This window comes from Acanthochromis polyacanthus, chromosome 2, assembly GCF_021347895.1.
Source record: "Acanthochromis polyacanthus isolate Apoly-LR-REF ecotype Palm Island chromosome 2, KAUST_Apoly_ChrSc, whole genome shotgun sequence".
Classification (NCBI taxonomy): domain Eukaryota; kingdom Metazoa; phylum Chordata; class Actinopteri; family Pomacentridae; genus Acanthochromis; species Acanthochromis polyacanthus.
This window is the reverse complement of record NC_067114.1, coordinates 41,013,404-41,039,117: the sequence shown is the minus strand read 5'-3', so window position 1 is coordinate 41,039,117 and position 25,714 is coordinate 41,013,404. Positions and strand designations below refer to the sequence as shown.

Here is a 25,714-nt window from a genome sequence, read left to right as displayed (position 1 = left end):
ATAATGGAATATTGTGAGACTCAAATTATTTTTAAAAAGGGTGGAAATAAGTGCAAATAAATTAAAATAAATCGATTGATATTTTTAGCTGACACAATACAGTAATTTTACAGTTTCACACTGAAATTTGTAAAAAAAAATACTGATTTTTCATGTGGACATGTAAAATAAATTGATTTAAACACAGCAAAAACTAATATTTTACTGTATAAAATGGATAACTAGAAAAGCACTCAGAGAGTGCAGACCTCCGCCAAGGATGGAGAGGAAAACAGGAAACCCATGCAGTAAAGGATCATGAGCTGGAATCAAACCTGCGTCTCTGACATAGTTCTGTTTACGAATCACCTTCTTAACCAGTTGAGCTATCTGGACACCTTGTTCCAATTTGTTGGACGACATACTAACCTATGATGTTTTTGTCGTATTTTGGACTACATACTAAAACATACTAAAAAATTCAAAGTGATCCAGAATCCAGGGTCCTTTCAAGATTGCCACCAAAATGAAATCAGCTCTTCCTCTTACCATAGTCTACATTCCCTCAAAATTTCATGTGAATCTGCCCAGGAGTTTTTGAGTTATCTTGCTAACAGACAGACAGACAGACACACAAACGCCAGGTGTCGCATAACCTCCTTGGGGCAAAAGTATGTGGCAACTTGCCCCCCCTGCTTCAAAGTCCGTAAATCTCGTTCCGAAATTGCGCGAGAGCTCGCGCCAAAACGCCAGTCAGCGTGGGGAAAAAAGCGCGTTAGGGCGGACTTTGATGCGGGGGGGGGGGGGGTAGGTTGCCCCATACTTTTCGCTAGCTGAGCTGCTAAGCTGCCTGCCTGGCTAAATACTGGAGCTATGTCGAAAATTCATTTCTCCATCACTCACATGTATGAAAAGACATGTGAAAACGGACCCAAAGGTTGAAAAAAACCGAAGTTCCCCTTTAATGACTTATTCTGTGATTTTACTAGATATTTCTAATATAACAAAACAGGAATTAAAACATAGTCCTTAATAGACATTTTCTTTCAAATAACCACATATTTGTATGTAAGAATGTGTGTTAACAGATAACGCAAAAGTACAGATGTTTGATGCAAATTTTTTTCTATAATTTAACAAAAGAAAAATGATGATGGTGTCAGAAAAGAAGCTGTTGTTGCTCTGAGGAATTTGAGAGCAGATGGATGAGATGAAGAACATGAGGAGAAGATAAAACGTGATGGAAACATAGGAGATGAAGCTGATTCAAACACTATAAATCTGTATGTTTCCAGAAACGTTCAAGGCGTGGTCGCTTCAACAGAAACATCAGCGAGCTGCTATCTTTGGACTGAAACCTCAGAGATTCTAAATCTGGAAACGGATAGAAACAGTAAAAACAAGCTCCAGGAGATCCGGACCGGATTAAAGGTGGATGGAGGATATTGGAGTTGGTTGTGATTGGATTTTTCTGGTCTTTTATAGCTGATCCCTCGCTGTGTTTAATGAATCTGGCCGCTTTCGCTCATGAATGTTTCGCAGATGTGTCATGAGCTCGTTATGAGTGAGCAGAGGGAGGCTCGCAAACCCTTCCGTCAGGTTCTGAGTGAAACTGGTTTCATCTTAGAGCCGCTGAAAATTTGTGTACGGATGTTTGGTGTCTTTGAGAAGAGGCAATGAAAAGCAGAACTGTATGAAATGCAATATTTATGGAACGATGTAAATCACAAGTCTTCCAAAGTAAATGTTTATCGTTACTTCCCAACACAAGATGATTCTGCTGCAAAGTTAAAGTCATTTTGAAAGCACAATGATTCATAAAGTATCTTCCTCTGCTGAGGTTTGTGCAGAAAACTAACCTGTTATCTTTTCCAATAACTAACCCAGCTCAGAGTTTTTTGTTCCATAAACATTCTGAGAAAGAAGTTCTAGTAATGATTTCAGTTGTAAGTTTTTTTATTTACTTCCCAGAATGTTCTTTCTTAAAGTGAGTGAAGAAGTTCTAAAAATGTTTGGTTGTTAAATTTGTATGTGTTAAAGTTCCCAAAACTGAGTTTAATTCTATTTCAATTTAATTTATATTGTGCAGATTCACAACATATGTTGTCTCACAGCTCCTAGTAATATGCAGACCTTGTGGATTATAAACAGAACAGAAAACCCAATAATCCAAAGTTGTCTTTGGATTCCCTTTGAGCAATGGTGGGAAGGAACCAAAAACCCTAGACATTTGGAATGAGGGGTTGATGTTATGATACACTGTTGGACATTGTGGTGACGTTTTATAGATTTAACATCGTGTTCCTTTAGCGAAAACATCTTCAGAACACTGCAAACCAAAACGTTCCACTTTGCTAATATATCACATGAATAACTTCTTAATCTGTACTTCTGTTATAAATTATCAAGGAAACAAGAAGTTACAAGGGCATTTATTAAAATGTTTTAAAAAATAATAAAAAAAATTCACATGAATCATTCAAACAACTTTCAATTGATGTTTTAAGTTTGATCGAAAGGAACCATAAAAATTAATTGTCTTCAACAACCACTTTGTTATCTGCATTAAGGATTTCGATCTAGAGCAACTTGCCATCTAATAAAAGCTTTAGGTCATCCTCCGTATTCACCTCATCTGTGAAGCTGTCGAAAACCTTTCATGTTATCCATAAACTACAGATAAAGATGGCCAAACTCTTCTGTTTCTTATTTTGAAGCTACAGCAGTTGCCATCAGTTATAATGAATTTCACTTCCTGCACAGTTGTCATGTTTGGGAAAATTAAGTGTAGTACTCAAAGCCGTGTTTTGTTCCAGGCTGTGAACATGTTTATTTCTGCTGTAAATTTGGACGTTTTAAGCTGGAGATCTATGGAGATCGACTCGCTTTTGAAGACAGCCTCTAGTGGCTATTAGAGGAACTGCAAGTTTTGAAACTTCACTTCAATTTTGAAGTTTGCTGCTTGGTTGGTGCTGTAGAGGTCATGGTAAACAAGATATGTAGCTTTTTATTTGTTGTTTTAGCTAATACTGACCAAATGAAGATCTGAGTGTTGACTTCTGTTGCTTCTGATACTTTCTTCCAGGTTGGTGAGATCAAACAGCATCTGCAGGATGACAGAGTTAATCAAAACTGCAGATTCATTAGTTATAGTTCCACAGCTGGGATCATTCTGATCCACCGACATATGGAGACTTTCCAAATCTGACACCGATGAAGCCTCCAGGCTGTGCAGGAATTCTGCCAAAGTGGCTAAACTAACTCCTTTTTTTTTTTTTTTTACTTTTTTTCGTCCTAAAATTTGAGCCACTTGTTTCAGGAACTTTTGGAAGTCTAGATGATTATCTAGACTTATAGATAAATTATTATCTTATTTAAGCCCATTCACCTGTGGTATTCTTACGTGCACACTCTTGGAAAACTTTCTCAGCATTTGTGCCATTAATTCTAATAATTATGGCACTATTTTGTAAGCCATTTCTTTATACGTCCGTTGCATCTGCAGGTTTTAATCTTTGCAGCAACAAATATCATCTTCAGTCAGCAGCAGAACAGCCAACGCAGGAGCTCCAGAGGCACGACTTTGTCTTTCATGACGTCTTGTTGTCTTTCTGGTCCCTAAGTTCCGACCTTCATTTAAATTAGATCCTCTGGTTCCAATAAATACAGCCATCAAATTGCAATTGCATGTAGCTGCTGAGTTTCCAGAAAATCAGCCTCAGACACGTAAACAAACCGGCGTCCACAGATGAATACGCAGCTGATTAGGTCAGACGGAGAGTTTCCCTAAACAACCAGGATGATGCAGTTAGGAAATGTCCGTTCCAGGCGCCTTATTCCAGCGTTCACTTCAGTCAGACTAAAAACAAAATGAGTCGTGGATAAATCAGCTTGCACGTTTTGCTCCAGTATGAACTCTATCATGTGACTCTTTATTCCCACAGATGCAAAGTTAGAGAGACACACTGGAGGCTCAGATGATTTAGGTTTACTGATATCAAGAGAAGTGACACCGATAGAGCAGCAGGACATGCAAGCAACGCCATCGTCAGTTCTGAGGATTCTCTCTGATCTTTAAGTTTATATTGTAGTTGTGAGAAGGTCAGATTTAGATTACAGACCAATATGGAGACAACTAGTCTGCTTAGTCATGTCAGAATAGACAATATCTAATCTCCTGCACCATCTGCCTGTCTAAAGACCATTATGACCTTTAAAATGGGGAAAGAGTCATTTTTCCTTCACAAGTACCACCCACAGAGCTACGATAATGGAAATTACACCAGATTTCAATAAAGCAGAGTTGTCTTAAAGGTTAGGGGTCACACCAGCATTCTGTTTTTTTGAGAGCCAATCCATGACTTCTGTGTCAGTACAGACTTTGAAAGTGGACAGTGGATGTTCATTCAGCTTCATTTTACAGCATTAACTACATGGTATCAGTATATTGAATATCAAGTATCACAGTATGTCGCTTCATGTGGAGCACAGAAAATCAGATGGGACTTCGCTGGATGTTTCTGAAAGGCCCAGACTTTGCACTTTTTTGTAAGAGATGGCAGCTAAATACCCACCGATCACCCACAACATTAAAACCAACTGCCTAATATTGTGTTGGTCCCCCTTATGTGGTCAAAAATGCTCTGAACCATTGAACCTGGACCAGAGGAGCTCTCAGGGTGTCCTATGGGGTCTGAACCAAGACTTTGACAGTGGATCCTTTGGGGTTGTGAAGTGGGGCCTCTGGGAATATAATTTGTTCCTGTTGGTGCTTGATCACAATGAGGTCTAGGAAGTTTGGAGGTCAAATCAACATCTTGTTCGATTGTCCTCAAGATGTTCCTGATTTTTTGATGTTTTCACAATGTAATGGGGTGCATTTGGGATTTCCATTTGCTTGAAGGAGTGCGTTTGTTCTGGGACAATGTCAGCTGTCAGTGGTTTTAATGTTGTGGCTGATCATTGTGCATTATATTGTGATAAATCCTGAGGTTTGGGGGAACACAGCAAAGGATTTCTGGTGAATTTGGAACTTGTAGGAATTTTGGAGCTGTGTTTAGGCTCGTAGATATAAATCTAATCACCCCCAAAGTCCAAATAAATCTCTGTTAATGATGAATTATGAAGGTGTGGATGATGGAGAAGGTTGCTTTGGGTACCATTTGACAGTTTGGCACCATTTAATCGGTCATGCGGTGACAAATAGTGAGCTTCTCCAGATGATATTTGCGTCACGCATCCCTGTAGGTTAAACAACCATTGTTCTATTTCCTCATTTCCCTCTGAAAGGCAAAACATTTGGTGTATTTGCTGTTTCTGTAACAAAAAACAGCGTCATTGTGACTCATTGATGGGAGTTTTTTAGTGTGAGCAGTAGGAAGTAAATGTTTCTGGACTGTAAACACATCAGTTACTGCTGGAAACACTCAGATTTAATTGGTGTAAATGAACAAACTGCCCCAAAAACTGCCTTCGATCACAGGCTATGTAAAGTGTGAATATTTTTTTAAATTAAAAACATGGCCATGTGGCTGATATCTACTATAGAAATCAGATATATTTGTGTAAATGGTATTTTGTGTACCTTTTAAAAACAGGACTTGTAGGAAAACGTGCACAAGTGAAGCTATTTAATGTTCTGAATATACAATACCAGGACAATGACGCAGCTCTATTAGTCTTATTATTTACACCCAAAGAATTAAAGAATTATAAGTTAATCCTACAATTCTCTTTTTTCAGTGTGACTTTTAAGGTCAATTTTAATGACCTCAATGAATCACGAAAACTAAAATCAGATGTTTCCAATTGCTCTAGAAGTTTTTATTACTTCGCCAAGGAGCGTGGCAATGTTATGTGATGATCGGCGTCTGTCCGTCTGTCTGTCTGTGTGCAACATTACTCAAAATCAGATTAACAGATTTGGATGAAATTCTCAGGGAAGTTCAGAAATGACACAAGGACCACCTGATTAGATTTTGGCAGTGTTGCAGCTTATAGTCTGGATCCATGGATTTGTTAAAGATTTCTGTATCACTGTCACCATGACAACAAGTGAACACTACATCAGCTGTCTGCACATGATTGTGATCCGACTACGAATCCACCGCTGCGGACTTATCGAGAGTTTTCTGTCAGAAATGATACAAGGAACAACTGATGAAATTATGTGGATGTTTCTGAGTCCCATCAATTCCTGTCACCTGCTACATATTTAGGTCATGTAATTCCATATCCGTACATAACGTACACATGCATAACACACGCCTGTGCTCACCGCAAGGCCATTCTTTATTAACGATTTCATCTGTTGGAAGTGACACGACTGAGCAGCCTTGGCGGAGTACTGAACTTTTCTTGTTCAAAATGACTTAGACTGACTTTATTATCCCCAGAGTCAGTTTAGTAATTTAGTGCAGAGAAGAAAACAACTCAAGTTCAGACCTTTCTTTAATCTTCTTTAATAAACTTCATTTTGTGGTTGCTGCCTTTTCTCTGATCTTTCACTTCCAGATCACATTTTCTGCTCCACAGCTTCATCATTCTTAAGAGTTATTGTCGGTTAAAGATTCGACGTATGAACTCACCGTTTCTTCCTCTTTTTCTTTGTTCTTTTAACAAATGAGGAGGTGGAAAATCTCTCTTTGTGGTGTATGAAGGAGGTGAAAAGTGACAAAGAACATGAACTGCTTTGGCAGAGACAGAGATGACCCCATTCAAGTCAATGCAAAGCGTGTAAAATCAAACTATGACATTTTTGTCTCACCTCATAAGTCACTACAAAGATTTTACCCTCTGTCTGGTGAGGTCTTATTTTCCACACTCTACTTGTGACGAGTTTGACCAATTCACTGATCAGCCCATCAATCAGTCCCGACACTGAAACAAAGACTCACTCTGGAGTCGCTGCTTTCTTGGATTAGCTGCTGAATTCTCCTCCCTGACGTCACTCACCTTGAATCCATTCCCTCATCCGTCTGGATCGGCTGCTTTCCTGCTCGTGACGGCGTCTTTACTGGACAGCTGGCAGCATTTAAATCGCAGTTAGAGGCTGAAAGTCGATGGCCGAGCTACAAACCCGAAGGCCTCGGACTCAGACGGAACTTCTCAGACTGTCTGTTAATCTCTTAAAGAGCTGAAGTGTGAATGTGAAACTCGATGCGACATTAAAAACAGAGACGACAACCCGGTAAAATGAGTGAAATAACACAGCGAAGCACTTTAGCGCAGAGTTAATCCAGAGAATCTGAATGGAAGCAAAGAAAAGTGGATGAAAGAAGCAGCTGCAGGTTCACATCAGGTGAACTGAGGAGAAACATCTGCTTGAACTGAAGCTCCAGAAAGAAATTTACATGAAAAATCAAACTACGGTCTGTGTGTTTGTTGAAAATCTACAATATAGACCAGTTTGTGTTGTTAATTTAAATGTATGTAAGCCTGAATCAGACTCATGTTGAAGTAAAATGAGATCAGTTCCAAATAAATCAAATCAAATCTAATTTATTGTTTATTGTATCAGAAATGCTGTAAAATGAACCAGATCCAGAGCCTGTGTGCTTACGGACATTACAAACAGGAAGTTTAAAACACTATTTACAACCTGAGTATTATGTAAATATAAAGTGGCTGCAGAGTAGAATAAAAACATAAAATGAGACTTCAAATTTAAAAATATTCCCTTGATCACAATACAATCTCAGAGGAAATAATAGGACAAAAAATAATTCCACATAACTTGCAAAAATGTGAATCAAAATGTGTGAAGACTTAATCATAGTTTTTTTCCCCCTATTATTCCTCGGTTAAGACCTCTTAGATTGCATTGTGATAACAGAAATGTTTTTAAACATGAAAAAAATGCAGGGAAAAAACATGCACTGGAAAGTCTACAAGAGCCAGAATATTCTCCTCTGGGTTCAAACCTGTGACTCCAAAAATGCCAAGAATCTGCTGAGAAATACAACAAAATGTGTTTGTAGGCTTTTTTTCCCCCTGATAATCTGCAGCCTGTAGCTGCTTTGGTAGCAGTTATGAGGTGTTTCGTGAAACAATTTCACAATAAAAGCTTTTGCAATCCATTTTCTTCCACTTATCCACAGTTGATTCGTTGATTCTCCTCAGCAGCATTTTCCCTCCTCTCCTGGAGATCCTGAAGCGTTTCCCAGGCCAGATGAGATATGTAACCCTCCAGTGAGTTCTGGGTTTCCTTCAAGCCTCCACCCAGTCCAACATGTCTGGAAAACTTCCATTCTGACACACTGCGATTTGCACAACACCCTGATTACTGCTGACGCTGCAGCAGGTTTTATCTTTTAAAGTGAACAGAAGGACGTGTTGGGACTGAATTAGCACTAAATGCAGCTGTGAGGGAGTCGACAGCGAGGCTGAAAATTAAAAACAGGGATGCTGAATGCTGTGAATCTCATGTCTGAAATAATTTGGAAATTGTGTGGAAACAGCAAAATGTAATCACTGACTTCATATAGACTGAATAGCTGCTACAGAAAAATGAGTTTAAAGGATTCTAACTTTAGTTTCACGGTCTTTATCTTAGTGCTGCTTGTTTTTGGTTAGTATGGGAATGTTTGAATGGATTAAAAGCTACACTATGAAAAGCAATCTATTTCAAAAAAATGTGAAAATTTGTCAGCAAGGGGGTCAGAAAAAATACACTAAAAGATGTGGAATACTGCCACATTTAAAAACTTCCAAAATCTATAAATAATAGTTGAAAAAAATCTATTACAAACAGCAAATATTTGTAAAATAACAATATTTATTTTTCAGACTTAAATACAGAATTAAAAAGTGCAATTTTAATGTCAAAAATTACAACAAAAATAAAATAAATTAGTATTTGTAAAACAGAACACAGAGCTTTTTACAGTTTTTTTGCTGCCAACATGTAAATCAGTACTTTTTCCTGTAATTTTTTAATTAAATATCTGTATTTTCACAAAACAAAACAAAAATCTGTCAGTTAACAGTTGAAATGTTCTTTTTACTGTTTTTCCTTCCTTAATATACATGATTTCTCTTTCAAATAACGAACATCTTTAAAATACTGATAGTTTTTGCTGATTTACATTCAGTAAAATGATATAATTTGATTGTCCTGCTAAAAGAAAAGTATTATTTGTAAAAATGTTTACTTTTATGTAGGCATCATTAAAAATTTTGACTTTTTTAAAAGGTTAACATGTAGATTTTGACTTTTTTGAAATTTTATTTGTTTACTTTATATGCAGTTGAACAAAATAGGGAAAAGAATAACTGTTGAAAGAAATTATTAATTTTTTAACCTATTAATATGCAGAATTTTTCTTTTAAATAGAGGTAAATATCATTAAAAATAATTATGTTTTTTGTTGATTTAAATGCAGTATAAAATTGTGCAATTTTTGGTAACACTAAAAGAACCGACTATTATTTGTTAAAAAAAAGCACAATATTTATGTTTTAAGTTTTTGTTTTTGCTCATTTTTTAAAATGTTGATACATAAAACGTGATAATCATATTTCTGTGATTTTACTACTTTTTATCCATAGTTTAACAAAGCAGGGAAAATCTGTGAAAAACAAGAAAATGTTTCTCAAAAATGTTATTTAACTGTTTTTTTAAAGAAAGTTCTTGTTTTAGAGTGTGAGCTGCTGTGAAACAGATCAAAGGTTTATTGCAAATAAACTTATTAAAGAAGTAAAGGACTGAACATTGAACCTGAAGTGTGAGTTTTGTTTTAACTCCAAACTGAAACTCCTCCTTCAGGATAAAACTGTAGAAAGTGTTGAATCTGGCGTCCATCAGATGCACTCTGAGCTGATCCAACGCTGTGTTGAGCGCTGTGGGAGTGTTGCCGTGGAAACCGGCCTGTGGAGTGTTTGTGAGCGTTTCAGGCTCCCGGAGGAGAAAAAACACTGAATGAGTGTGTGTGTGAGTAAATCAGCGTTGGCTGGAAATGCCTGAGTGACCTAATGCACATCTGTGTGAGTTGGACTGACAGACGGAGAGTTTTCAAACAGGAAAGTTCCACTGAAAGTTGCAGAAACAGACGGCTAACTTACTGTCTGAACGTGAGTAAACAAGCAAACAACAAGTAAACAAACAGCCTGCGAGGCCTCCAGCAGCTGCTCCTGTTCTCAGCCGACATTTCTTATTCAAACCTGCAGAAAGTAACCAGATCTATCATTGGTTCTCAGCCTGCTGTTTGACTTCAGCACAACAAAGAGCTCATTTCAGATCATTATCTGCACTTTTTCTGTTAGATTTTCATATTAATTGGTGCGTACCAGATTACAAAGTTAATCTCACGGCAGATTTGACAGAAACTTAATGCTTATTTTTCATTCACATGAGCAAAATCAAGCACAGGTATTTCCACTTTGAAACTGCCTAAAAAACACAGATCCAAACTGTAGAGGATTCAAGCAAAACAAACTCGGGGGTTTTCTGTGTCGTTACTTTTCTTCTGAATCAGTTTGTGGTCCAAATATGTGAGATGAGATGAACTTTATTGTCTCGTAGGGAATTTGTCTTGGGTTAAACGTGCCGGGTGCAGCTGCAGATAAGCAACAAATACCAAACAAGCACAAAACAACCACACAGTTTTACATAAACGGTGAGAATAATGAATTGCACAAAACAGAATCATCATATGAGCGTATGGTGCAGGGTAAAATGAGATAAAATACATAAAACTCAGAACATAAGAGTGGGGGTAATAAATACTATTAAAATGTAGCCTAAAAACCAAAGATAAAAAGGATAAAAACGTGTCGCTAAATTACTCCAGTGCTGCAGTTTCCCATTAAATAGAGTATTTTGCAGTAATATGTGAGCTGGTGTGCTGAGCTGCAGTGAACGGGAACAGGAACTTTATAGAACTGCACATTCTAGATAAGCAACAGCGCAGAGTTACATCTAAAAACCATTTTAAGGAAGAGACGGTGTCCACAGAAGATTTTAAGGTTTAATCAACGAGGCACTTTAAATAAGGGAGAAAAGTGTTTGAATTCTATTGTTGGTATCTTTAATCCAATAGGACTCTGCAGGGATTTTGATTTTGATTTGGGTTTTTTTTAGACTCAAATATAGAGTGAAAAGTCTCTCGTTCACCGAGGCAAACTATTTTAGGACTTTTCTTTTGCTTGTAAATGATTAAATATTGAATTTTACACCAACTTTTAATGTAGCGGGGCTACTCTTTGGACCATTCTGCCAACAGAAGGTCATAACAGTTTGTCCACCGGGGCGCTATAGAACAAAAACTCATTTCAGCACATTTCAGCTAAATTAAAATGTCTGTCACCTTCTATAATCATCAAACTATGAAAGCTCTATGCTCATTAGAACACGACAACAACCGCCTTTATTTTCGTTATTAAGTTTTTTTGGACTTATCCTTGATTTAGCCAATTAAAATATCAGATCCCTTCTTCCAAGCAGATTCACATTTTATTCACATGAAGTTAACTGACACATCAAAACTATTTATGGCATTATTATTCTTTCTTTTTGTAACTGAAAATTGATTGAATTTTAAAATTTTGAGAAGATAAGGCAATAAATGAGAAGAGAAATGAGATGAGATAAAAATGAGGTTAAAATCAAAATACAATGAGATAAGATTAAGATGAGATAGGATGAGATAAAATACAGATGAGCTGAGATAAAATAAGATTAAACTCAAGATGAGATGAGATAAGATAAGATTAGATAAGATTAAGATGAGATAAGATGAGATGAGATCAAATAAGAGTAAGATGAGATAAAATAAGATTAAGATGAGATGAGATGAGATCAAATAAGAGTAAGATGAGATAAGATAAAGATACGATGAGATGAGATAAAATAAGGTTAAAATGAGATGAGATAAATTGAGATTAAGATGAGATATGATAAAATAAGATATGATATAAGACAGGACGATACAATACGATATCACAAGCTAAACTTTATTGATCTCTCACCTGAGAAATTCACAATTTACAGTAGCCGGATACAGATGAGGCAAAAAAAAAGCACAAAAATTACAAAAAGTACAACAGGGCTAAACAGTAAAGATGCAATAATAAAAAAGATCATGATGAATCTACATATGGACATGTACATTATGACATAGTGAAATTTACAGGTGGATATGTCCACTTATGACATGATGAATTTACATACAGGTGTGGCATGGAGGATAATATACCCACAGTTCTGTTATTGCAGTGAGACACATTACTGGGGTAAAGAGCAGTTGTTAAACATGCTGAGAACAGAAATAAATACTCATTTATTTCTGTTCTCAGCACGTTTTGTCAGCCTGATCTTTAACATTTAACACACGTGAAAGGAAATATGACTCTTTTTAGGCTCATGAGTCACTGAACAGTCACGACTGACTGATAAAATTAGTGGAACTTAACACATTTTCATGGAACTTGATGGAAATATTCAAAGTTTTCATTCAGAAACAACAAAAGAAAGAATAATTTGTGCTGCACTGTTGAAATGCATCAATAAAACGACTGCATATAAACAGAGTTAGACTCTCTACATGGCTCCTCACAAAACACAGAGTACAGCCTTATAATATTGTCACCGAGCCGCCGTTATGATATCATCTTACTCTCCCCCGTGGGAGAGTCACATGACCCCCGTTAGGGTGAGGAGGGGGAGTCAGAGCGCCTCAATGAAAACCACATGGAGGGAGGAGAGAGCTGAACAGGGACAGAAGAAACACAGAGCAGCTGGAGCAAGGACTGCAGAACCAGGACCAGGACCAGGACCAGGACCAGGAATAGGAGCAGCACCAGAACCAGGACCAGGACCAGGAGCAGGAGCAGCACCAGAACCAGGACCAGCACCAGAGTCAGGAGTAGGAGCAGCCCAGTCCAGAACCATGTCAGAGTCCAGCAGAAGGAGAAGCTCCAGCAGGCAACTTCTGCAGAACCTCATCAGGTGAGAAGCTTTAATGCATAAAAAAACACAAAAAAGATTAAAAAATTTTTTTTTAAAATTGCAGTCTCAACTCAAAAACGGAGCAGAATTACAGTTTTAGTGCAGCTTTAACAAAATAATTAAACAATAATAAACCCCATTCACTCAGCTGTGTTAAAGTAGAATTTGTGTTTTATTTCAGTGTTTAAACTTTTATTTTACAGACTCGAGTTGTGTAATGTTCACTTCTGGGGGCAAATACTGAATCATTTGTTTGTCATTGAAGTTATTGGTGTTGGAGTCGACGGCATTATTTTAAAGATTCAGAATACTAAAAACATTTGTGAATAAAATGCAATCCAGTCAGCAAAAACTGAACATTATAGGCATCATAAAAACTCATTTCATGGCAAAACTGTCACAATAACAGTTTAAATACTTAAAAAAAGATAATATCACAAATAGAGCACAATTACAGCTTTAATACAGCTTTAGCAAAATAATTAAACAATAATAAACCAGATATTGAAGAGAAATACATTCACTCAGCTGTGCTAAAGTATAATTAGCATATTATTTTCGTGTTTAAACTTTTATTTTGCAGACTTGTGTTGTGTAATGTTTACTGATTGGGGCAAATGTGAAATCATTTGTTTATTTTTCTTGGTGTTGGAGTCGACTGTATTATTTTAAAGGTGTTTTAAATGTATTTATTTACATGAGAGGAGCAGAATATTTAAAACATCTGTGAATATAATTCAATCCAGTCAGCAAAAACGGAACATTTTAGGCCTTATTAAAGCACAGCTGTCATAAAAACTGTGTTAAATACAATTTTTAAATTTTTAAAAATTAAATTTTAAAAATTTTAATTTTTAAAATAAAATATCAGAAATGGAGCAGAATTACAGCTTTAATGCAGCTTTAATAAAGTAATTAAACAATACTAAACCAGATGTTGAAGATAAATACGTTGTCCTACTATGGGCATCAGTATAATTACTATTTTACTTTAGGATATAAACTTTTATTTTGAACTTAACTATATTTATTTCATAGTTACAGGTTTGTGTTGTGTAATGTTCAGTTAAGGGTGGAAATATTTAGTTATTTGTTCATTATTCTTGGTGTTTGAGTTGACTACATTATTATAAAGTTGTTTTAAATCTCTTCATTTACCAGAGAAAAGCACAATAATAAAAACATCTGTGAATATAATGCACTACAGTCAACAAAAACTAAACATTCTAGGCATCATTTCACGGTAAATGGTTGTAATAACTGTATGCTCCAGTATAATGTGCATTTTACTCCAATATTTAAAGTTTTATTTTGCACTTTGCTGCTTTTATTTCACAGTTAGACTGGTGTTGCTCATAAAAACCTCCCAGTTCGGCGCACTCATCACTTTATTAAATATTTAAATGAACTCTGCCTCCTCCACACTGACGCTAAGCACTCCAGCTGATACTTTTAGCATCTCATGGTAATTTATTGCAATGCTAATATTCTACATGCTTCAAAAGAGAAGCAGTTTATGGCCACAGATGGACGAAATCCAGTTTTTCCTCTCGTGTTATATGAGGTGCAACAAACGGGGGGTTTCTGGGGGTGTTTGGGGGTATTTGCAGGCTTTTCTCACCTCACCTCCGCCCAGAATCTGTCACTTTTGACTAAATTTAGATTTTATATCTGCAGTAAAAGTGGAGTAAAAGTGTAATTGCTCAGTTAACTGCAGCAGAAAAACACAGTTACTTGTTTTTGTATCGACAGTTTGTCCCTAAAGGGAAATTTTCTCTGCAGCCAGCACGCACACCTGGACAGAAAACACAATGAAATGTACGAAATGTGGGATTTAAATGTGTAAAAAAACAAAACAAACCAGTGAACCAGACCTCCCAAACACAAACATGCAAAGAAAACCACAACATCTAAGTTACACAGCATTTAATGTTCAGCTTTTGGAGCAAATATACACATTTATTAATATTTTTGTTTTGCTGTTTTACTTCTGTGTGTTGAAGTCACTATTTTGTGTTTTTAAGTATGTTCTTACATGAGAGGAACAGAATATTAGAAACATCTGTGAATCCAGTACAACTATGACACAAGTATCAACACAATGTAAACATTATAAGCTTTTAAAAAGTTGAGTTCATGGGAGAACTGTTGCATTAAATGCAATTAAACTGTACAAGTGTTGCCTAATAAAGTGGCCACTGAGTGCATGCGCATCCATGTAGATATCTTCACTTTTGATTGTCTTTTTAGAGCAGGAAAATTTTAATTTGACAATAAGAAATGGAGCTGAGAGCAGCAAATGTAGCATTATAAAGCTTATAGCTAATCTTAATAGTGCATTTTAATAAATACAAACATTAGAAGAAGTAAAATACAGTGCCTTGTGAAAGTATTCGGCCCCCTTGAACTTTTCAACCTTTCGCCACATTTCAGGCTTCAAACATAGAGATATAAAATTTTAATTTTTTGTCAAGAATCAACAACAATTGGGACACAATCGTGAAGTGGAATGAAATTTATTGGATATTTTATACTTTTTTAACAAATAAAAAACTGAAAAGTGGGGTGTGCAATATTATTCGGCCCCTTTACTTTCAGTGCAGCAAACTCACTCCAGAAGTTCAGTGAGGATCTCTGAATGATCCAATGTTGTCCTAAATGACTGATGATGATAAATAGAATCCACCTGTGTGTAATCAAGTCTCCGTATAAATGCACCTGCTCTGTGATAGTCTCAGGGTTCTGTTTAAAGTGCAGAGAGCATCATGAAGACCAAGGAACACACCAGGCAGGTCTGAGATACTGTTGTGGAGAAGTTTAAAGCTGGATTTGGATACAAAAAGATTTCTCAAGCTTTAAACATCTCAAGGAGCACTGTGCAAGCAATCATTGAAATGGAAGGAGTATCAGACCACTGCAGATCTACCAAGACCCAGCCGTCCCTCTAAACTTTCACCTGGAACAAGGAGAAGACTGATCAGAGATGCAGCCAAGAGGCCCATGATCACTCTGGATGAACTGCAGAGATCTACAGCTGAGGTGGGAGAGTCTGTCCATAGGACAACAATCAGTCGTACACTGCACAAATCTGGCCTTTATGGAAGAGTGGCAAGAAGAAAGCCATTTCTCAAAGATATCCATAAAAAGTCTGGTTTGAAGTTTGCCACAAGCCACCTGGGAGACACACCAAACATGTGGAAGAAGGTGCTCTGGTCAGATGAAACCAAAATCCAACTTTTTGGCCACAATGCAAAACGATATGTTTGGCGTAAAAGCAACACAGCTCATCACCCTGAACACACCATCCCCACTGTCAAACATGGTGGTGGCAGCCTCATGGTTTGGGCCTGCTTTTCTTCAGCTGGGACAGGGAAGATGGTTCAAATTGATGGTAAGATGAATGGAGCCAAATACAGGAGCATTCTGGAAGAAAACCTGTTGGAGTCTGCAAAAGACCTGAGACTGGGACGGAGATTTATCTTCCAACAGGACAATGATCCAAAACATAAAGCCAAATCTACAATGGAATGGTTGACAAATAAACATATCCAGGTGTTAGAATGGCCAAGTCAAAGTCCAGACCTGAATCCAATGGAGAATCTGTGGGCAGAGCTGAAGACTGCTGTTCACAAACGCTCTCCATCCAACCTCACTGAGCTCGAGCTGTTTTGCAAGGAAGAATGGGCAAGAATTTCAGTCTCTGGATGTGCAAAACTGATAGACATACCCCCAAGCGACTTGCAGCTGTAATTGCAGCAAAAGGTGGCGCTACAAAGTATTAATGCAAGGGGGCCGAATAATATTGCACACCCCACTTTTCAGGTTTTTATTTGTTAAAGTTTAAAATATCCAATAAATTTCATTCCACTTCACGATTGTGTCCCACTTGTTGTTGATTCTTGACAAAAAATTAAAATTTTATATCTTTATGTTTGAAGCCTGAAATGTGGTGAAAGGTTGAAAAGTTCAAGAGGGCCGAATACTTTCACAAGGCACTGTATGTTTCTGAGATGAGTGAATGAGGGCTTTTCCCATTTAATAGGAACACAGAAAAAATAAAAACACATTTTAGTTCTTTATTTTACCAGGCAGGATCAGCTGAGAACAACTTCTCCTGAACAATGATGACCTGGCAAGAGGTCCCAGCAGGAAGGAAGATAACAAATAAACAATACATATACAACAAAGGACGGACAAATGTTTAAATAGAGATTAAAAACCTAAATTAATGCCAGCAGTTCAGTGAGAAACAGTCAGCATGCGCAGCGGTCAGCTAGGATCTGCTGCAGCTTCTGCTCAAACATGTAAAGTGAAGGAAGAGATGACCGTTTGAGAGATTTTTGGAGGGAATCCCAATCGACTGCTACAGCAATTCCAGCCAAAGACAGTGCGATCCTTGGGGATAGAGAGTGTTATGAGATCACTGGACCTCAGGTGGTGTTATTGAAGGGGTGGAGGAGGTTGGAGAGGTATTGAGGTGTCTTCCTTGATAGGGCCTTGTAGATGAGTAAAAGCCAGTGCTTGAGTCCTGGTGTAAAGGAAGAGCCAAGCCACCAGTTTGTGAAGGTCAAAATGGTGGGTGGAGAAAGGTACATAAGTAGCAAGACAAATGGCTGAGTGATGGAGGACATCAAGCCTTTTAAGGGGCCATTTAATAAATGACATTACCATAGTCAAACATGGGGAGGATGGTCATCTTCACAAGAGTGTTTTTGGCAGAATATAAAAAGGAGGCCTTATTTCGGTAAAGGAACCAAAGTCTAGATTTGATTTTAGCCTGTAGAATATTGATGTGAGGAGTGAAAGTGAATGAAGAGTCCAGCCAGAGGTCTCTGGTTGGAGATGACAAACTCCAGATCTGAGCCATCTGCACAGGTGATCTTTGAGAGGCTGAAGACACTGTTTGTCCAGTTGAATAGCATACATTTTGTTTTCTTGGAACTGAAGGGAGGTGGTTAGTATCGTTGCCTCGCAGCGAGAAGATCCCTGGTTCGCGTCCCGGTTAGGGAGCCTGGGATCTTTCTGCATGGAGTTTGCATGTTCTCCCTGCAGTGTGGGTTCTCTCTGTGTACTCTGGTTTCCTCCCACAATCCAACAACATGCTGAGGTTAAGCGGTAACTCTAAATGGTCTGCAGGTGTGAATGTGATTGTTTGTCTGTATATGTAGCCCTGTGACAGACTGGTGACCTGTCCAGGTGTCCCCTACCTTTGCCCTTAGTCAGCTGGGTTATGCTCCTTTTATGGCCGTTGTGTCCCTTGGTGGTAAATTTGTGTCTGTTTGTGGTTGTTTTTTTGTACCTCTGTGATCAATTTAAGTTTTTTGTGCCACTTCTGGTCTTTTTTTTTTGGCATTTTGTGTCCTTGTGGCCCTTTTGTGTTATTTTGTGGTCATTTTGTGTCTCTTTGTGCTACGTTTGTGTCTTTGTGGTCATTCCATGTCTTTTTGTGATCATTTATTTATTTTGTTGTGTATCTCTGTGATCATTTATTGCCTCTTTGCCCTCCTGTTGTTGTGTGTTGCTCTCTGTAACTATGTACTGTTGTATTGTGGGTCTCCACTTGGTCTAATTCATCCACTTAAAGCCGTCCGTTGTGATTTTTTTCCTCCAGCAGCCACAGGAGCCTGATTCCTTTTGTTGTCTTTTTGTATTTGCCCTCCTCTCCTCATTGTCAGCGAGCTTCTTGTTTCCTCGCTGGAACACTGTGGTGTGACTTCACTGAAAATGACACTCGGCTCTGGGTTCAATGGCGTCTTTTATAGCTGCAACTTCCTTAATGGGCATGACATCATCTGGCTGAAACCTCCCGCTCAGCGACACGCACACACAAAGGGAACGCCGTCCTCCAGGCCTGCATTGCCTCATTGTGTAAATGGTGGAAAAAGTGATGCATATCAGACGGATCTCCTCCTTAATTTGCTCGTTTAACATTAGGGCTTCTCAGCGTCATGTTAAACGTCCCAGCAGACCCCAAAGAGACGACGCAGCCCAGACTGACCTGCAAAGAGAGCAGACTGTAGCAGCATGACGGTGAAACCCAATGCAACACACTGTAAAAAAAAATATAGGTAAATAAAAAAAAAAATCGCATAAAAAGTGGTGAAAAGTCTGGCAGCAATGGTGCTTTAAAGAATTCATTAAACAACTTTCAAAATTTGATTAAAAAAATTACTGGTTATATATGGCAAAATCACAGAAAATTAAATTTACACGTTAACCTACAAAAAACAGGACAAAAATATAAATAATGCCAACATCAAAAATCTGTGGTAAATAGTCATTTATTCTTTTATGATGTTTAAGAATACATTTACACAGTTTTACAGTCATTTAAGTCTCTATGTTTATTTATATATGTATATTTTACATTTCCTTTATTGAAAGAAACAAATGTGTGTATTAATGTTTTAAAAAATGATATTTTTTTTCATTCCCAGATTTTCCCTGCTTTGTTACATTACAGATATTAACTATAATAACTCTGCTCACTGTTAAAAAAAACAAAACAAAATTGTAAATAACGTCCACATCAAAAATCTGTGGTAAATAATCATTTATTCTTTTATGTTTAAGAATAAATTTACACTGTTTTACTGTCATTTAAATCTCTATATGTATATTTAATTTTAATTTCCTTCATTGATAGAAAAAATATTATAGTATGTTAATGTTTAAAAAAATGGTAAATAATTTATTTTTATTCACAGATTTTCCCTGTTTTGTTAAATTACAGATGTTAACTGGAATAACTCTGTTAACTGTAAAAAAAAAAATCCAAAAGTGTTAATAATGTCCACATCAGAAATCTGTTACAGTCATTTGTTCTTTTATGATGTTTAATGTACATTTACACTCTTTTACTGTAATTAAAATCTATCTATATATTTTTTTTTATATATGTATGTATTTACTTTTAATTTCCTTTAATTGAAAGAAAAAAATGTTTGCATTTAGGTTATAGAAAAGGTAAATAATTTATTTTCATTCATAGATTTCCCTGCTTTGTTAAATTACAGAGGTGAACTGTAATACCTCTGTCAACTGTTAAAAAACAAATCAAAACTGTACATAATGTCTATAGCAAACATCTGTAAAACATAAATCTAAAACCATAAATATAATTTCTTCTTTCTGGAACCATTGCTGCCAGACTTTTACCGTTTTTTTAATAAACCTTTTTTTCATAGTGTAGTTTCCTGCTTGGCAGGATGTTAGTGTGTAACTACATGCTCCCTGCAGAGCTTTAAACATTAATTCTGTACATATGCTGTATTTGCATCATAATCTATTCCACATGAGTTGGCTGATGAAAGTCTGCATGTCGGTCAGTCAGATTTAAAATGCGACTGCGGCTGAATGTAAATCAGGGGTGGCGATCATTTCCTGGCCAGACTATGAAGGTAAAAATGGACAAAAATGTGATAAGTGTGGTAGTTCAGTTAAAACAACAGCTTGCTCGTTGATAACGACTAACTATAGCAACTAACTACAGACTATTGACAAAAACATGATTTTTTTGGTCAGACCATGAGTAAGATACACGTTTTGCTGTTCTTCATGGCCTCTCTGCTCCATCATCCACACAGATCAGTGCTGTCTGTTGGAGCTGCTTCCCATCTGATGTCACTTTATATGAAACAGACCAACCCTGTCTCCTATTAATTATTTATTCCGTTTAAGGACAGATGGGTGGCAAAGTAAAGGAAAAACGTGAGCCTTTGACCCCAAGAGCGAGAGGATCTGTTGGTTCTATTATGCTGTGAGGGGATTTTGCCGGCCTGGGTCACTGAATGTTTTTATGGAAATGATGTGAGTCATATTCTGTGTATGAGGGCTTCATCCCTCCAGTAGAGTTCAGAGGTATGGATAATCACTGCCAAGGAGCACTGAAGCTGTTCTGGTAGCACATTCTGACCCAACGTCTTATTAAGACACTTTCTTTTTCCTCCATTCATTTGTCACTCTAATTTTTTTTGTATTTTATTTCTAGACATGTCTCAACTGAAGAATGTTGCTGAATTAACATGTTTTTTCTTTTCTTTTGTTTCTGTCTAATAAGATGAAAAGTCACAGAATGTGGACATTGAAAATATCAATTAATATATAATATAATGCAACATCCAATAAAATCTAACGAAACATATTTATTAACTTTTAAACGCACATTGTAGTTTTTTGCCACCAGGGGTCATACAGTCTATGGACATAATTTGATGACGTAGGTACTGCCGTGGGATCATGGGAGTCGGAGTCTTTACATCACTGCAGCTAAATATCGTTAAATTGTAAGTATCTCAAGCAGAAATCACATTATGTGTTAAAGTTTTATTCATGTCCGTCAACTAACTAGTTCACGTAATGCCACTGTATTCGTGTAAAGCAGCAGCAAGTAACACTAGCTAATGTTAATTGGTAATTTACCATTAAATAACTGCTTATACCGCTACAGTAGCTAATCTTTGGGCAGCCCAGTACTGTTATCTGTGGTCAAAACAATCACACTAAAATAATGAACAACATAAAAAAAAGAATGAAAAAAGAAAAAGTTGCTAGCTACTAGCTAGCTAGCTAGTTCGCCTTCTTCTTCTTCTTCTTCTTTTTCTTCTTCTTCTCTCGCGGCTGCAACTGATTAAAGGAAATTCGACGTCATCATCAAATAACCATTAAATCAAGCAAAACTAGGATTTCTCTGAGATTTAACGGTGTTGGAAGTGTTTTTGGATAACGTAAGTACACAATTCGGCTAAAAATATGACAGTGGCTTAGTCGTTTTTAGGTATTTTACTACTGAAATGTTATATATTATCAGTGTTTGTTTGTAGCATCATTGCCAGTTTAGCAACATTTTCTCTTGACACCCTCACTGACTATATATAACAATGGTGCGAATGGTGGAGACACTTATTTCTGACTTGTGATTTCTGGTCTATGATCCCAAACCCTGGTCAAATTTTTTTTTTTCCCATCTATTCTGTTGTAGATATGCTGTGTCTTAGAGCAACAAGGACAAGGTACGTTTTATCCGTTTGATTCCCGGCTATAAAAGACACAAGCAGAAACAAAAAATCAAGCCATTTTTTCGTTTTTTCGTTTTGAGCAAAAAACAAAAAAAACAGGAAACGGTTCGTTTTTTCGTTTTTTCGTTTTGAACAAGAAACAAAAAAGAGGAAACGGTTGGTTTTTTCGTTTTTTTCGTTTTCACCCCCAAAATGAAAATACGACTCAATATTTCGTTTCATTGGTGGGCGGGGCTTCGGAGCCTGCCGGTGCACAATAAAGCTCCTGCCCATCACAATAAAGCTCCTGCGCTGGCATTCATAGACAGACTGACTTTCATTGTATTGCCTGCCCCCACTGCACTTCCCCTAACTCTAAATCAAAGCAAGTCGTGTACACAGTAATGACAGTCATAACCAGTGGTGTAGTCTAGTTTTTTCTACTGGGTATACTCCAACCTCATAAACCAAAGCCAGGTCAGGTTCTCATATATGTGCGCGTGCACTCACATGTCCGCGCGCGCACACACACACACACACACACACACACACACACACACACACACACACACACACACACACACACACACACAGCAGCAGCAGCTCCTTTATTTCAAACTACCAATTAGATACTTATAGACATTATAGCGTCAGCAGCTCCTCCTCCTGCCATCAGGTAGAGCTGATGTTTCCTCTCCATCAGGTAGAGCTGGTGTTTCCTCTCCATCAGGTAGAGCTGATGTTTCCTCTTCATCAGGCTCCCTTTCCTAAACTTTAACCTTAGCTCCAGCTGTAGTGTTCCCTAAAGCGGCAGTATTCACAGGACAAGCAACAGGCTTATTAAAACACTGAAATAGTTTCATTTTGCTTTGCTTTCTTTTTCTTATTTTTTCTCCACTGACTGATGTTGGATCATTAGAAGTTCTAGACTCATGTCCCTCTTCTTCTAAGCCAGTGGTATTCAGCTAAATTCAGAGAGGTCCAGTCAGCAAAGGTCCAGAACATCATAATGTCTAACTTGAGTTACTGTGATATATGCTGATGTAACCTGGTAGTTTTATTAGAGTCTGCCTGTAATCAAAAACTGACCGTCAAATAAATTCAGTACGGTTCAAAACATTTTGACATTTATTAATAAATAAGATACAAAAGATACGACTCTCAGAGCCGATGCTTTGTAGTGAATCTGAAGAGCCGACTCCTAACGTATTTAATGGAATATGGAGTTTAACACTGTCCTCACAGAAAACATGTTACTGGATCCTAGATTAAAGAAGCTTGCCTTCAGTGACAACAGAGCTGTTGATGAGACACTTCAGAGAATAAGAGCAGCAGTCTGACACCTCCACCATTAGAGGACCAAGTGGAGGAGGAACCTCAAACTTCTGCTGTGTGGAGGCTCTTTGATGGAAGAGCTACAGGAGATGATTCAAGAGAAATCCTACAGCTGATGTGGTAATGGAGGATCATATCTAGAGGAAGCCCTCATCCAACCAGCAGACGACCCACTGAGCTGGAGGCAGGACAAGGCCTCGGTCTGCCCCACCTGGTGAAGGTGATGGAGGAGAGACAACTTCTTCCATCTGAGAGAATCTTCTCAAAACACGGCAGATATTCACTGAAAGAAGAAATGTATCAGCCCATCCAAGCTCAGCCATCTGATTTTTTCTAAATGTCAGCCTGCTCTGAGGACATTTATACGGTTTGAATACTGAGTCTGGTTCTGGTTCTGTTCTGGTTCTGTGGGTTCATGTGCAGAGTTTTGTTCATTTATTTTTTGTGCAAAAAAGTTTGGTTGAAATAATAAACAAAAGCAAGAATACCTGTTTTTGTAACAGAGCAAATGTACAAAATGAGTCAATTATAAAGCTTCTCATAAAACACTGAATGAAAAAGAGTTTGTCAAAACACAAATGATTCATATTTGCCAGGTTAGGCAAAAACATGAGGCTACAAAGAATAATAAATTAGGAGCCATTTGGGAGCCGAAAGAACCGGCTTTTCTTTGGAAGCAGTGCCAAAAGCTCTCTGAAAAGAGCTGAACTTCCATCACTACTGTCCTCTCTGTCCCTCATCTCTCAGCTGCTTTTTGAAGGCAGAGCTGCGATGCGATTCAGCGACGTCATTGGCTGAGTAGCATCACGTGGGATGCCTGAACTCCTACATAATTGGTCTGTGCGTTTCTGAGCCGATAGACCAATGATAAACACTGGAAAGCTGTACCCTGCACCGGTAAAATAGAAGCGACCTGTCAAATTTACACCCGTATAGACGGCGTCTGGGTCCGGATCCGGACCGCGGTCGGCCTTTAGTGAGCCCTGTTCTCAGCCAGACACCTTCCCCCGTCCCATACAGCTTCACCGCTTCCTGACACAGAGAAAAGTGAACGTTATGTCAAAAAAACATACTAATACATGTGTTTGCGCATTTTTAAGTGGTTATATGGAAATTCGGGACCTTTTCTAGTGGGTATAAGGCGTATACCTGCGTGTTTACACCCCTGGGTATACGTATCTTTGCGCATTTGTAAGTGGGTATACAGAAATTTGGAAAATTTTCTAGTGGTGGGGTGTATACCTGCGTATCACGTAGACTACATCACTGATCATAGCTACATGTATGACGTTTGTAGCAAAAAAATAAAAATAAAAAACGCGTGAAAATCATTTTAATATTCAGAGTTAAGATGGATTAAATGCGCTGTCAAACAGCGCTGAGTGGAGCGGCTGACCGGACCAAGACGGCGGCCGTATTTCTCGCTGCACAGTACCCCGAGCAGCGTTGACCTGACCTGGCTTTGGTTTATGAGGTTGGAGTATACCCAGTAGAAAAACTAGACTACACCACTGGTTATGACTGTCATTACTGTGTACACGACTTGTTTTGATTTAGAGTTAGGGGAAGTGCAGTGGGGGCAGGCAATACAATGAAAGTCAGTCTGTCTATGAATGCCAGCGCAGGAGCTTTATTGTGATGGGCAGGAGCTTTATTGTGCACTGGCAGGCTCCGAAGCCCCGCCCACCAATGAAACGGAATATTGAGTCGTATTTTCATTTTGGGGTGAAAACGAAAAAACGAAAAAACCAACCGTTTCCTGTTTTGTTTGTTTTTTTGTTCAAAACGAAAAAACGAAAAAACGAACCGTTTCCTGTTTTTTTGTTTTTTGCTCAAAACGAAAAAACGGAAAAACGGCTTGATTTTTTGTTTCTGCTTGTGTGTTTTATAGCCAGGAATCAAACGGATAAAACGTACCTTGTCCCAACAAATACTTTTGCACCGATATTGAAAGACTGGACAAAACTGATTAATGTTACAAGCTACAATTGTGTTTTTGTTAATTGTGGCTTTAACTGCAAATGTTTCTTTAACTTTAATCAAAGTCGTTTTGGTGTGTAAATGCTGACACACAGGTCCTGCCCTTAATCAGCACCAATCAGCCACTTTACTGTGCTTTTTAGGCATGCGGCGCTAGACCCAGCTCTGAAGATGCAAGGGTCTAGTAGTTACCCTTGGCAGGGAGGGAGGCGGGCTAAAAGGTTGTCTTTCAAATCACTCTGCAGCAATTGGGTAGGTATACAACCAATCAGCGCAACGAATAAGCTGACGTAGTTCCTAGAGCGCCGGAAATCAGAGGATGCAGGAGTTCGGTGAAGCCTTATTTATACAGTCAATGGGTGAAGCTCATTGAAATTGAAATTCGTTGCCGTGGGTTGTCTAGCGCGGCTAGGCTAGTTGTTTCCGGTTGTTTCTGTCAGAATCATCGCGCCTCTGTCGTCACTTAGTCTGACTCTAC

The 25,714-nt window shown here is 37.9% G+C and overlaps 1 protein-coding gene across 1 annotated transcript in view; it reads left to right on the top strand.

The window, feature by feature from the left end:
• Positions 1 to 12,578: 12,578 nt before the first annotated feature.
• The window catches only part of LOC110951635 (non-muscle caldesmon-like), a 53,034-nt gene continuing 39,898 nt past the window's right edge, over positions 12,579 to 25,714 (top strand). The window contains exon 1 of the mRNA XM_051944898.1: positions 12,579 to 12,925. Within this exon, the coding sequence (XP_051800858.1) occupies positions 12,579 to 12,925 (347 nt within the window). The remainder of the gene's footprint in view (positions 12,926 to 25,714) is intronic.